This window comes from Capra hircus, chromosome 20 (assembly GCF_001704415.2).
Source record: "Capra hircus breed San Clemente chromosome 20, ASM170441v1, whole genome shotgun sequence".
NCBI lineage: Eukaryota > Metazoa > Chordata > Mammalia > Artiodactyla > Bovidae > Capra > Capra hircus.
In genome coordinates, this window is record NC_030827.1 from 25,454,547 (window position 1) to 25,469,675 (window position 15,129).

Here is a 15,129-nt window from a genome sequence, read left to right on the forward strand (position 1 = left end):
AAGGGTTCTCCTTTCTGTCTAATCTGCCTAGACTACAAAGATTCTGTGGCTTACCAGAATAACTTTATATGCTTGTGTTGACTTTAAGTACTTGATAACTTATCTAAGAGTTAAAGTTCTTTACAGTTAGGCTAAGTTCTTTGTTTGTAAATTGTATCACCAAGCTGAGCAGTCAAATACTGTTTATCAGCCACTTCTGATCCTATTCTTTCCTAAATGTTCAAATCTTTTGAAAATTTTTGATTTTTGCCTCCTCCAAATCAAATCTTAAATGTAAAATAAAACAGAGTATCTGTGCACCTAAAACTATCTTTGTGATATTCCACAGGCCCTCTGGGAAATCTCAAAGATATATTCTTTCAACTTTGTAAAAATAAGTGCTCAAAGACTCAGACTCCATATGTCAGTCGTGTCTGACTCTCTGCGACCCCATGGACTGTAGCCTACCAGGCTCCTCTGTCCATGGGATTTTCCAGGCAATAGTACTGGAGTGGATTGCCATTTCCTTCTCCAGGGGATCTTCCCGACCCAGGGATCGAACCCGGGTCTGCCGCATTGTAGACAGACGCTTTGTGTTACAACTGATGAGCTACATGGGAAGAGCTGTTAATTTGGAATAGATGCTTAACCATCATGAGGTTAATTCTGTTTGGATAAATGTTAATGATATTTCTCAAATTACAAGCTATATGCTAAGCTTAGAGATTTGTCAATACCTTCACTGTTTATGATAGGTTTTATTTATCTGAGCTCTGGTGCCTGATATCAGAAAATAGTATAGGTTATCTTTCAGAATTTCAGTTATTTTAAAAAATATTAACTTGGTTGCATCTTTAGTTCTTTACTTTGTATCTTGTATATTCTTTAGTTTACTTCTTGTATCTTCTAGGCCAGTATATGCCAACTAGAAAGTCATACTACGTATCTATGGAGGTTTATTAATATATAGACATACAGGACCTACCCTAGAATAACTGAATCTTTTAACTTATTTTTTTGGGATATATTCTTAACTATATGTTTGGTAATTCACAGTATATTATATCTCAGGATTACTATAAAATTTTTTTTCCTCTGTAAAGAGTATGTTTATTTTTATAAATTAGGTGAACATTTGCTATCTTCTTTGAAAACAGGTTTATTAACAAATTGAGTACAGATATTTTGTAACACTTGTCGGAATGCCTTTAAGTTGCATTATTCTTGTTATGAACTCCCAATCATATTTCACTTTTGAAATTTAGCTAATGTTATACATGGAAGTTCAGTTCAGTTGCTCAGTCATCGCTGACTCTTTGCAACCCCATGGACTGCAGCACGCCAGGCTTCCCTGTCCATCACCAATTCCCACAGCTTGCTCAAATTCATGTCCATTGAGTCGGTGATGCCATCCAACCATCTCATCCTCTGTCGTCTGCTTCTCCTGCCTTCAATCTTTCCCAGCATCAGGGTCTTTTCAAATGAGTCAGTTCTTCACATCAGGTGGCCAAAGTACTGGAGTTTCAGCTTCAGCATCAGTCCTTCCAATGAATATTCAGGATTGATTTCCTTTAGGATGGACTGGTTGGATCTCCCTGCAGTCCAAGGGACTCTCAAGAGGTTTCTCCAACACAACAGTTCAAAAGCATCACTTCTTTGCTGTTCAGATTTCTTTCTAGTCCAACTCTCACATCCACACAAGTCTACTGGAAAAACCATAGCTTTGACTAGACAGACCTTTGCTGGCAAAGTAATGTCTCTGCTTCTTAATGTGCTCTCGAGGTTGGTTGTGGCTTGGCTGCAGTCACCCTCTGCAGTGATTTTGGAGCCCGAGAAAATAAAGTCAGTGTTTCCACTGTTTCCCCGTCTATATGCCATGAAGTGATGGGACTGGATGCCATGATCTTCATTTTCTGAAGGCTGAGTTTTAAGCCAATTTTTTCACTCTCCTCTTTCACTTTCATCAAGAGGCTGATTTTGATTTTTGCCTTCTCCAAATAAATGGAAGAGACCCAGGAGAACTAAGTAATTCACCAAAATTGCCAAAGCCCTCATCTGAAATACCATCCAATGCTAAAAACAAAAGAGAACACTGAGGATAGAGAGGCAATTCTGTGACATTACCCGGAAAAAGAACAGTAAATAAGGGTGAGATTATTAGGCAGATTTAAGTCACTTCCTTCTCAGTTGATTAGAGTTTCTAGAGATAAGGTCATCCTCCTCTTTCAGGTACTTCCAGAGATACCCTTACAAATGGAAATTTCCCTTATGTATATAAATACTTCTTACAAAAGGGAAACTCCTACTTTGTTTTCAGAGTTTTCCCCAAGTTTGCAATTTCTTAGGAAAAAAAAAATCAGCTTAAATAATATGCCAAAGAAACATTTTGTGGTGGAAAATTCTCCCCTATAGAGTAAAATAAATACTTTATGAAGAATTTTATATATATTGAGTCATGACATACTTTTGTTTTGAAATTTGTCTTTGTTCATTTTAGTTTCTGAAAGTTGTTTTTTAATTAATAGATGGGTGTAAGGTTGAGACCCTCATGAGAAGGTTAAAGATAGGTGAAAATCCAGACCTTGCTGATGGTGTCCACTTCTGAGATAATTCTAAGTTCTGGTTTGCAACTCCCAAATTAACTCTATATTTTCCTGAATCAGTGCTTCCACCTTCTGTAACTTTAGAGGTGGGTTTTTCCTCCCCAATACATCATGATAGAAGTTTCACTGCTTATTCTCTGTCATCCTGTTTACTCCTGAAGAAAACCCTCCTCTATTGGAGAATTTTAGTAAGTTGTTACAGCTAACAGAAATGAGAAAAACACAAGGGGTAAAATGACAGACCAAAGGGAAGTCACAAAGTTTCAAATCAGATCAAAAGGGAAAGGGGATAAAACCATTTCTGGTTTCATTAGCATGTAAATGTAGGGATCCTAGCCCACTACAAGAAAAGACAAAAGCCACATGAGTGAGAAAAGTGGGTCTTTTCTGTACACAAAGAAAAAAGAAAGGTCCATCAACATTTGAGAAAACCACAGATTAACTTTCTTTATAAAAAGACAAAGCATCTTTGAAGAGTTCTTCTGGAATATATGCTGAGTTCAAAGGGAGATGTTTAAGATGAGGCTCCGGTGATAAAAAGACACAAGGGTATTTATAACTTACTTAGTGTATGCTAATGGAGGGAGAAGTGAGAGGTGAGCAGGGGAAAAAGAAGCCAAGGAAGAGCATTCAGTCTTTCTTCTACCCCACTCAGCAGGTGATAGAACCAGGCTTCCACAGGAGGTGAGGTATGATGAGAAGGGAGCCCAGAGGTAAAATTATCAATAGCAGGAAGAAGAAAACGTTTAATCTCAGACAGGAGGGCATTCTTATGTAAATATATGGCTTTACATAATGCCTTATTTAAGAAATTGAAAATAAGTGTTAACAGGGATTAGGTGATGTAATGTAGATCTTTTGCCCTTCTGTCTGCAATGATCCCTGAGTTGGGAAGATCCCCTGGAGTAAGGCATGGCAATCCACTCCAACATTGTTGCCTGGAGAATCCCCATGGGCAGACAAGCCTGGTGGGCTACAGTTCATGGGGTCACAAAGAGTTGGACACAACTGAGCAACTAAGCACTCACATAGATTTTTTAGCTATTTTATTTCACTATTGTATGTAATATAAAAGTTTACACTTTTTCTTGATCCTAGGTAAGGGTCTGAAGAACAGAAGTGCATTTCTTTTTTAAAAAAATTATTTTTATTTTTTTGGCCACGCAACACAGCTTGTGGGATCTCAGTTCCCCAACCAGGAACTGACTCAGGACCCCTGGCAGTGAATGTGCAGAGTCCTAACCACTGGACTATCAAGAAACTCTCTGCATTTCTTAAGTAATGTAACTTTTCAAAGTTGGGTAAGGTTTTCCTGTTTCTTATATTCACTACAGAACATATAGAAATGATATATCTAGAGTATGTATGTAATGTATGTCTTATATAGCTTGAAGTATTCTTTGGTAATTTGGTAATATAGGATACCCAACAGAAACATAATATGAACCGGACAGATAATTTTAAATTACTTAGGAGCAACATTTTTAAAAATGTCTAAAACGAAAAAGTAAGCCTTTAATCATTCAGGTTCCTAGCCTAATACACATCTTAAATATTACCATTTTAATATGTAATGCATGTAAAATTTATTAGAGATATTTAATGCTTTTTAAAAAACACTTACACTTAACAGCACAACCCAATTCTAACTAAATATATTTCAAGTGCTACACAGCCACATGTGCCTACCGTACTGGACCATGCAGATTGAGATGATGGATGTAACATCTACAGCAGCATGGTAGTATCATGGAAAAAAACACTGGACTTTGAACCTAGAAATTTGGGCCCTATCAGCTGGGAGCTATGTGACAGACACTGGTCTTATAGGAGTTAACAGTTCTTCTAAAAGAAAGAACTAGTAGCCAAATAAACTTAAAATGACTTAAGGAAAAGTTTAGAACATGATCTGGAGAGTAATTTACAGCATCACTAAATGTACTGTTCAAATTTACCAATTTTTATTGAGCATATAGAAAGATTAAGATGACTGGGGTGGTTTCCCTGGTGAAAGTGAAAAAAGTGAAAGTGTTAGTCACTCAATCATTTGGCACTCTGTGACCCCATGGGCTGTAGCCTGCCAAGCTTCTCTATCGATGGGGTTCTCTAGGCAGGAATACTGGAGTGGGTAGCCATTCCCTTCTCCAGATCATCTTACCTACCCAGGGATCAAAGCTGGGTCTCCTGCACTGCAGGCAGATTCTTTGTTTATCATCTGAGCCACCAGGGAGGTGCTCATAATTCAGCAAATAAAGTATTATAGTTTGAGTAAGAGGACTATGTCTTATTTAAAGAATGATCCCCAGAACCTAAGCCAGGAGTGCTGGCATATGACAGGGTGCTCAACATATGTATGACTGAATGCAATACAAAAAAGTAAAATACAATACCACAGTAAGAGAGTTAAAAAAGGAATAAATCAATGTGGAAGCTAAAAGGAAGAGAGAGCACATCTATTTGGAGGTTGGAAAGGGAAGTAAGAAAAGTGATCAGGAAGGAGGTAACATTTAAAATGTATTCTGAAGAGTAGGTTGGAGTTCGTAGGCAGGGAAAAAGAGGAGAAAGTGAACAGAATGAGGAAGAGATTGCAGAAGGAAGAAACTAAAGCAGAGATAAGGGCAGGAAGAAATGCTGAGGCACAGTAACATAAAGTTAGGTTACTGTTTGAGTGACAGGCTACTATTGGTGTGATAAGTTAATGCTTCTATTGTGAAGAACTTGAATTATCAGCTGAGGAGTATATTAAACATAGGCCTTTTGAAGTGTTTGAATAAAAAGTATTTCAGATTAACAAAAATGTCAGAGGAGAAAGGGTCTCAGTATTGAGGGGAGTACATAACTGTTTAGACCAGAGGTCAGTAAATATTTACTGTAAATGGCCAAATACAAAATATTTTTAGACTATGGGGGCCATATTGTCTCTATTACAACTATTTACTTTTACTGTTAGAGCTGCAGAGTTATCACCGACTATACAGGGATTGAACTTGTGTCTCCTGCATTGGAAGGTGAATTCTTAACCACTGGGCCACCAAGGAGCCAAGATATAGAATACTAAATGTTAAGTAAGTGAAGAATGAGAAATAACCTCTTCCCTCGGAGATGAAAGTGCCTTCAAATTCCTGAGTAGGGAAAATATTTTAGAAAGGCAGTAATTTCACCAGATAGCCAGTGTCCACTATATAGGTTTTGTGTCAGGCACTGGAAACAAAAAGAGTTGGACACAACTTAGTGGCTGAACAACTGGAAACAAAGAAGTGAATAATATCAACAGAATACCTACTACCTTAAAGGTTGTCAGGGCTTCTCAGGTGGCACAACAGTAAAAACTTGTCAATGCAGGAGACAAGTTCGGTCCCTGGGTCGGGAGGATCCCCTGGAGTTGGAAATGGCAACTCACTCCAGTATACTTGCCTGGAGAATCCCATGAACCGAGAAGCCTGGGTACGCAGATAACCTAGGTTTTCTGGTCAGTTTGTTCTCTCCCTGTAAACCATACTTCATCCTAACACACGATCCCTCCCATGCAGCTCTCTCTAGGTCTTGCTCCATAAGTTTGGTAACACCATCCCACTGTCCCACTATGTCCTGTGGTTTTCTTATACCTTGTCCATACTTCTATAAGTCCTTTGGGCTTCCCAGTTGATGCTAGTGGTAAAAAACCCACCTGCCAATGCAGGAGATGAAAGAGATGGGAGTTCAATTCTTGGGTTGGGAAGATCCCCTGGAGGGTGGCATGGTAACCCACTCCAGTTTTCTAGCCTGGAGAAGCCCACAGAGGAGCCTGACAGGCTACAGTCCACAGGGTCACGACTAAAGCAACTTAGCATGCAAGCACTTAGAGGTAAGAATTCCTGATTCCCTGTTTTTCTCTTTGTTTTTTGTTCTATCTTGGCTGCGCCAGATGGTTCTGAGATCTCAGTTCCCTAACCAGAGAAGGAATCCGGGCCATGGCAGTGAAAGCGCCAAATCCTAACTCTTCGATCACCAGGTAACTCCCCAGATCCACAGTTAGCTTACAGTTTTATATGGTAATATTCTCTAGGCTTTTTCAACTTACACTGTCTATCGACTTTGGTAATGCTACTCAATTTTCATTCTGGTGTAGGGAGTAGAAATCAGATTGGAAAGGCACTTGATTTTATTCGTAACAGAAGCAGTGGTTAGATCGTATATCTGCAATTCACATGGCAACTACAGTCGAACAGTCCTTGTGCCCAACTCAGGAAGTAGTCAGGTTTAAGAGTTTAATTAGACTTCCTGTCATTAAATGCACATGACAGACTATTTGAGGCATCAGACATGAAATATGGGAGGCTACAAAGATGAAAAACATTAACAGAACTGTTGCTGATGAGCTACATTACAGTTTAATTTTTAAGAGAGCAATGTAAATGTTACATCAAAATAATATTTAAAGACTATGATCAGTTTGAGAACAAGTATGTAATTTGGAAATTTGGTAATATAGGATACTTAAGAAAATTTTTTTTATTTTTTAAGTCTACTAATAAGATAAACAAATACTATTATATACTTAGCTATGTCCTAAGTACTTTACTTTTATAAACTTATTCAATCCTCACAACAATTCCCATTGTATTTGCATTTTCTCCTTGTACAAACCCAGACAAAGAGAGATCCGACGTGGACTCAAATCTGACAGTCTGGCTTCAGATTCTTAAGGTATAATATAAAGTGAACACAGGATGAAAAGCAAATATTTCAGATAAGAATAATCTTTATAGCGCTTTTACATTTATGTCAAATAGGTTGAAAAAACACTAATAATCATTTACACTTATATTGCCTTATAGTAATAACATACTTAAATGGACACAATCTCATTCAAATAGACAGCTGAATTAGATTCAAATTCAATTTGATCAACTAGAACAACAGACTGCATCAGGTACAAAGGCACAGTATTGCATGTAAACCTGAGAGAAACGGAAGAAATAACAGATGGAGGGAGGTAAGGGAAAGGACTAATAGTTTCCAAATGGCCAGTTGTGTGTGCATGTGCATGTTCAGTTGTGTGTAACTCCTTACAACCCCATGGACTGTAGTCTGCCAGGCTCCTCTGTCCATGGAAATTTCCCAAGCAAAAATACTGCAGTGGGTTGCCATTTCCTGACCCAGGGATTGAACCTAACTCTTACACCTCTTGCACTGACAGGTGGATTCTTTACCACTGCGCCACCTGGGAAGCCCATTATGTTTCAAGTACTTGCCTAAGTACACCTTTAGATAAGTACCATTATTTGAACAATGAAGAAACATTAAGTACATGATGAATCCGAAATCATGTAGCTTCCAGTGGCATAATAAGGATTAGAATTCATCATGATCTGCCTCCAAAGCTTCCTTTCACTACCCATACCAACACTACTGTGTTGCATGGTTTAATAGCAGAAAAATGAGAAAAAAAAAGACATTCTATTCTGTGTTTCTGTTGAAAGAAAAACTAACATAGGTCAAGAGTTTTAGATAGCTACTAATATACTCTTAGGTTGTATTAATATAATTGCAGACCCAACTTATCAATAGAAGTGGTAAACACAGACATTTATGTTCACATGACATTTTAGAGGAAACATGATAACCAATTTGTAATAATTGAAAAGCTATTAGGTAGAGTAACAGACATGAGATTTTGTTTCAAAGTAAGAAAATAATAAACAGATGTCAAAACTGGAATAGGTTGCCTTATGAGATATTTAATGTTTTAAACTTAATGTTAGTGATTTTGCAGAGGCATTCATAAATAAGATAGGAGTTAGAGAAGTAGTTTTATTCCAAGCCTCGACTTCAAATTTAGAGCAGTTTGACTTTCACATGTTACATGTGCATTTATTTTTCAGATTTTTTGTATTTTGGAGGGATATGTTCTCATGGTGTAAAAAGAAAAAAAATCTAAAACCACTAGACTAGATACATTGATTTCCTTCAACTTAATTATAGACTGTAGGTTAAGAACATGAAATCATATCTTACTTGTCAAAACAAAAGCAAATCACACTTACCATTTTTTTCTGCAAAGGCAATTGCATCTTCTTTAGTACTAAAAGTCAGAACCAGGTTGGATAAGGGATCAGCCCTGTAAGAAACAATTTTTTTCCCAGGATTTAACATCAACCTGTGACTGAAAATTACTTATTTTGAATAATTTCTTTAAAACTGTTAACTATCTGAATATGTTTTTCTATGTTAAATTACAGAGAAGGCAATGGCAACCCACTCCAGTACTCTTGCCTGGAAAATCCCATGGATGGAGGAGCCTGGTAGGCTGCAGTGCATGGGGTCGCTAAGAGTCAGACATGACTAAGTGACTTCACTTTCATGCATTGGAGAAGGAAATGGCAACCCACTCCAGTGTTCTTGCCTGGAGAATCCCAGGGACGGCGGAGCCTCATGGGCTGCCGTCTATGGGGTCGCACAGAGTCGGACATGACTGAAGCGACAGCAGCAGCAGCAGTGTTAAATTAGGGCAATTTTCTAACAAGTCAAATTAAAAACTTTAAAATGACAAAGACATTCAGCAATCTTTAGTCTCTAATAAAAATCATTTATTAAGCTTTAAAAAAAAGAAAATGAGAATCCTCTTAGGTTTGTTTTTATTCTTTAAACATATCTTATAAATTCACTGCAATTAGAATGAGCTTGGCCAAAATTGTGAAGACCCTGAGCTTACCTCTTCTCACAGACACATCAAAACTACAACTGTTTACACAGCAACAACTGAGAAAACCTAGAATCTAGCAGAAAAGATCTTCTATAATCAAAGGTATAAGGAACCACAATCAGACAGGAGGCAGAGACCCATACCAAGTTGGGCAACCCACAAACAGGATGTAAGTTCAACTGCAGAAAGTCAGTCGTTTCTGACTCCTTGAGACCCCAGGGACGGTAGCCTGCCAGGCTCCCCTGTCCATGGGATTCTGCAGGCAAGAATACTGGAGTGGGCTGCCATGTCCTTCTCCAACAACTGCCGAGGTTCTCCCCAAGGAGCAATATGTCAAAGCCCCACAATGAGCTCCCAAGCCTGGGGATCCTGAACTGGGAAGACAAGCCCCCAGAACATTTGGCTTTCAGGAGACCCAGTGGGCTGTGGGAAACAGAGACTATCTTGTAAAAGGCTCACAAAAAATCTCATATACTTCAGGACCCAAGGCAGAAGCAGTAATTTGAAGGAAGCGTGGGTCAGACCCACCTCCTGATCTTTGAGAGTCTCCTGGAAAGTCAGGAGACAACTGAAGTCCAGGGATGTAGAAAACTGGCAAGAGCCACTTGGGGGAGCCCATTCCACCATTTTGGAATCTTCTCAATAGCTTCTAACCACTGGACCAGGTTGTAAGCACCATTCCTGAGACATCTCAGGCTAAGCCATTAGCCGGGTGAGAACACAGCTCTACCCACCAGAAGGCAGGCTGCCTTAAGAACTCCTGAGCCCATGGGCTGCCCCAGGAAACAACAGCCTTGTCCACCAGAGGGCCCTGTAGCCACCCCAGCAGACCCTTAGCCTGCCACAGAGAACCCAACTCACCTGCCAACACGCCAGCACTAGCCAAGACCCCATGGGCCCAGGCCCTGGCCCTGCCAACCAGCTGGACAAAACCAGCTCTGAGACACTGCAGACATCAGTCAGTGGGCCAACACACCAGCTCAAGGACTACTGGGATTCTGGAGGCAGAGTTCCCACAATTTACCTCTGCTGAGCAGTGAACCATCACTAGGTCTAGAACCCCTGGGCCCTGAAGCAAGAGACCATTCGACTTGGCTTCATGCAACACTTGGGAGGGTTGGGAGGAATTAGCCTCAACATGCTCCAGGACCAGACCCTGTCCACCAGCAGGTGGTCACCAATCCCAGGACCACCGCAGCCCCACAGCCTGCGTTATCAGGATCCAGCCAACACCTCAGGAGGCTGACACCAGCACTCATCACTTGTATTCAACATAGTACTGAAACTCCTAGTTCCACCAATCAGACTGGAAGGAGGAGTAAAAGGAATTCAAATTGAAAAGGAAAAGTTGTCACTGTTTGCAGATGACATGATACCATCTATAGAAAATCTTCAAGATACCACCGGAAAACTGTAAGAGTTGAATCTGATAAAGTTGCAGGATACAAGATTAATATACAAAAATCTATTGCATTTCTATACACTAACAATGAATTATCAAAATTTATAAACTCATCTAATCTCCTCTAATAAAAAATATAAAGAAATCTTATTAAAAAAATAAATGTCATTAAATTATTAACACTATTCACAATATTTTAAATTAATATCTATAGCTTGGGGACCATGTTAAGAGTGCTCACAGTGTCAGCCATTTTTATCCAATATATAGTACTCTGAAAAAAATTGTTCTTACAATATATTTTGCTGGGCCACACTTATATAAATATTCTTATATATATGTTACCTATGTGGAATGTATATGTCTATACCATTAAACATGGTGATATCTATGCGAAACTGTCTCAAACAGTATTGTTATAAGGCATCCTGTATACAAAAGAGCCTGAAAATCAGTGCGTTTAAAAGGAAAATCTACACAGAAAAAGAGCCAAAAATAGTATTCAAATTAAACCAAAATACTCACGTTGACGCCCAACCCATCAAAGGATTTTCCCATCTCTCTCTGGTATCAAACTCCATCTTCCATTTCTTTGTGTTGTTTACTCCAGACTGCATGTTATTGCGAGCAGGAACAAAGATCCTGGCTTTTCTAGTTTTGATATGCTCTTCTGGAACACCAGTTAAAGTAGTAATATCCTACAGAAAAACAAACAAATGTGTTGCTAACAGCCCACTTACACCCTAATGTATTTTTGTTGCTTTCTGTATCTTACAATACATACTTATTTATAATTTTTTTAAGCTTTATTTCACTTCTTTGTTATTTTACCATGTAAACTACTATTTTGATATTTGGAAAAGATATATTGGGGGAATGTTAGGGTACAGTGGGAAAAGGCTCATAAAAAAATTTAGGCCCATTTTGTACAACAAGGTACTGGTAATTTTTGAAGAGTCTGCTGGCAGAAAAGCCTGTACTGAGTAGACTCTGATTTCATGAGCCGGTATAATTAGCAGAGAAAGAATGTAAAGGGAATATTAAAAGTAAACAAATATAAAAAGTGACTAAATTTTAAATAGAAAAATATATCTATTACCAGTGGTTTCTGTGTTATGCTGCTTACAAGGCATTCTTTTCAGAGAAAGGCCTGACCCTTTTCGTAAACAATTAAAATCAGTTAACAACTTTAATTACCATTTTGATTTATCTCTCTTTAATGAAACCTACTGAAGAGAAAAGGATATCAAATAGATGTCAAATTTATTCTGCAAAGATAAAAAAATCTGCACAATTTTTGCAGAAATGTTAGAGGAAAACAATAACTTGACTCTCTTTTTCTATATTTCTAACCAATAACAAAAGGTCAACTGATGAATACATACAATTTTGACTCCCTGATTAAATATATTTCAAACTATAGTAGCAATCAGGACGGAAAATAACAAAGTAATTTAGAGTTTAAGTCTCCATTTAGTAATGGTAAAAGACTTCACTCTAGCAATGTAAAATCATATTACAGTCAACTACATTATGCTCATAAAGCATTTTAAAATTATAGTTCCTTACTAAGGTAAACTTTAAAAAACTGGTTAAAAACAACAGGTTTAACATGTAAATGATTATGTCAAACTTGTGAAAACTAGAAAACTTAGCACATTTTGTTAATTTTAATTTCATGTTTATTTGTAGTTCCAATCTAATCAATGCTTTAGACCAAAGAAATACTCAGAGTTCTTAGTTGTAATATATACTGGGAAAAAACTAAATGTATTTCTGACTCAACTAATCTTTCTACCCACAGATTAAAGAAACAATTTCTTAAAGTTATTTTAGCTGACAACTATACCTTTTCACCTATACCAATAATTAGGTGTGGTTACTTTGTCACAGTTTGTCTATTTGGAGAAACTATTAAAATGACCCACATAAATATTTACACAAAAATGTACTTCTAGTATATGCCTACATTTTTAAAGTTTATAGGATAAAATAAAAGCTAAATGAGTACAACTGATACATAATTTTTAAAGGCATCAATATGTCAAGTTATTACAAATTGTCAAGTTCATCCTCAAAGAAAAGTAATTTCAGGTTATTATTACATTCAATAACTTTCTAAAGAATATTCCTCTACTCAAGAGCTTGAAAGAAACTCAGCTCCTGGAAAGTCCTTAATGTTTATTTCCCCCTTTGAATTCACTACAGTGTTGGTAATCTTTCACATTAACTTAGTATTTAATATTATATATTTTCACATTAAAAAATCTGTTTAGTTATAGCTGAAGCAAAGTATAAACAAACAGTAAGTATATTACAAAATTATGGGATGAGGCACCCTTGTCAAATTCCATAGCAACACCTCCATTCTGAGCTGAGCTCATAAAAGCTGAAAGCTATAAGTTGGCTATTCTTTTAATTAAGACTTACAGAAAAGACAGCATATTAACCTCTTAATACCAGTTCAGGAAACAGACTCACTTTTCAATACTAGTTCAAGAAACAGACTTACTTTTTTTTTTTAATAAATGTCTATATTGTATGCATATACCAAAGTAATTAAAAAACCAATAAAGCTTTAGTAAAATGGAAAGAGTATTTCTTGATTTGTACTATCAAAGCAAAAAGGCACAGCATGATTTTTTAAGGATGGAAAACCACTTTAAAATCAGTGGCTATAAAAGTTGCTAAGCTCCTAGCTGCAAGTGCTTCCATGCCTTCTCAAATTATGGCAATTATTTGGTATCTTCTCCAAATAAAACTGGCATTCAAACAAATGAGTTTCTGAAGTTTGAAGTCCAAGTTGTTCTGACATGGAAGCCCTTTGCTGGCAGAAGACATGTAAGGTACTGGAGAATTGAATTGCTGCCAAAGATGGAATAAAAAGGCTTGGCATCTCTCACATACTTGACACCTAAAGGGCACAGAAGCTCTAAAATTCCTAGTCCTTGTAGGCACACACTCAGTCTAGACAAACTGATTTCTCACACTTTTAAAGCGCATCACAACACTCTATTGTTATCATTTCATCCACACAGCTTCAGCAAGTGACAGAAGAACATGTCCTTTAAGCGACATTTCAATGGGCTAAAGCTCCCATTCCAAGATTCCATTAAAACAATGTAATACTTGAAAAGAACTATGAGGCACTATGAACTTTTTACGTGTCTTCAATGCTTTGCTTTCCCTCAAAGTTCTCACTGACCTATCTGTGACTTAACTTTTGAAAATAAATAAATCATCTGCAGACTACTGAAACTATACTGAACTAATGATACTCTAGATTTCTACTTTAATGATCCTCTTTTTAGATTTCTACTTTTCTACTGCAGTATGGATCATATGTGATTATTTTTAAAAAATATAAAAGATCAGTGTTGCCTTTCACAGATTTCTCATTTGATTGGTAAAATAGGTTATTTATAAATAATAATTCATAGATTTTCTATGTCTACAAAAAAGTTAAAACACATAAGATAGGAGAAGGCTGCAAGTTGGCACCTGAAGAATCTGAAGACTCACCAGTTAGTATTTATAAATTCTAATGAAACAAGTAATCCTATACATAATATATACACTTACTGAATTTTAAAACTTTTTAACAATTGGATCAAGCATGACACCTATGTTTACATTATTAAACTAAGTATCTTCATAAAGTTTCATTAATATGAACTTGTGTACAATATGCTATTTAAGAAATAGTAACTAGTTACCTAATCATGATTCATAGATTAAAGGGCATTCATATTTAAAAATTTGCTACTTTGCTACAAGCATATCATAATTTCAAAGTTCTACTCTTTTAGTATGATCTTTTTCACAATTTTAAATTTATAAGAGCTGATACACTGACTTTCCATTTCACAAGTCTAGTTTAAATTGAAGAGTAATTTAAAAAATCATTAAGAAAGTATATGCCAGTATATGTAAATGAACTTTACTCTTTCAAAGACCAATTTCCATTATAAAATATTAGTTTTCCATATAAAAACTGTATGATTCGGTTATCAACTGTCCCCATTTATCTTGTGTGAATTCAACTTTTTTTTTAAACAAAGGAAGCAGGGAACAAGCAATGGGAAGTTGGTGTCAAAATGCAGAAAAACCTCCCAGCAAGCTTCTTGCAACCACCCAGGATTTAGAGTCTTGCTGGCCGCTCTCTTTTCAATACCAGAATTTCACACATTTCAATGACTATTATGACTTCAAAGAATCAAATTTTCATCATTGTCTGTCATCTGCCGGTTGATTTGTATAAAGGAGTTCTTCTGCATGCACTCCAAACAAAAGCCTCCTTACTTTTGTGGCTATATATCAAGTTTAAAAGTTTTGTTTGTGACAGTTGTGTCTTTGGTAAATTAGGGTAACACTGAAGGAGTGCAGCTGCTCTGCAGGAACCTCCTTTTTGGCACCATTTCACTTAAATAAAAACTGAATAATTAGCTTCTGCCTTTATT

General features: G+C 36.9%; 1 protein-coding gene across 1 annotated transcript in view; it reads right to left on the reverse strand.

Moving 5' to 3' along the window:
• The window catches only part of NDUFS4 (NADH:ubiquinone oxidoreductase subunit S4), a 113,931-nt gene that overhangs the window by 11,771 nt on the left and 87,031 nt on the right, over positions 1 to 15,129 (reverse strand). Inside the window, exons 3-4 of the mRNA XM_005694716.2 lie at positions 11,195 to 11,367; positions 8,609 to 8,682 (exon numbers count right to left, since the gene is read on the reverse strand). Coding sequence (XP_005694773.1) covers positions 8,609 to 8,682; positions 11,195 to 11,367 — 247 coding nt within the window. The remainder of the gene's footprint in view (positions 1 to 8,608; positions 8,683 to 11,194; positions 11,368 to 15,129) is intronic.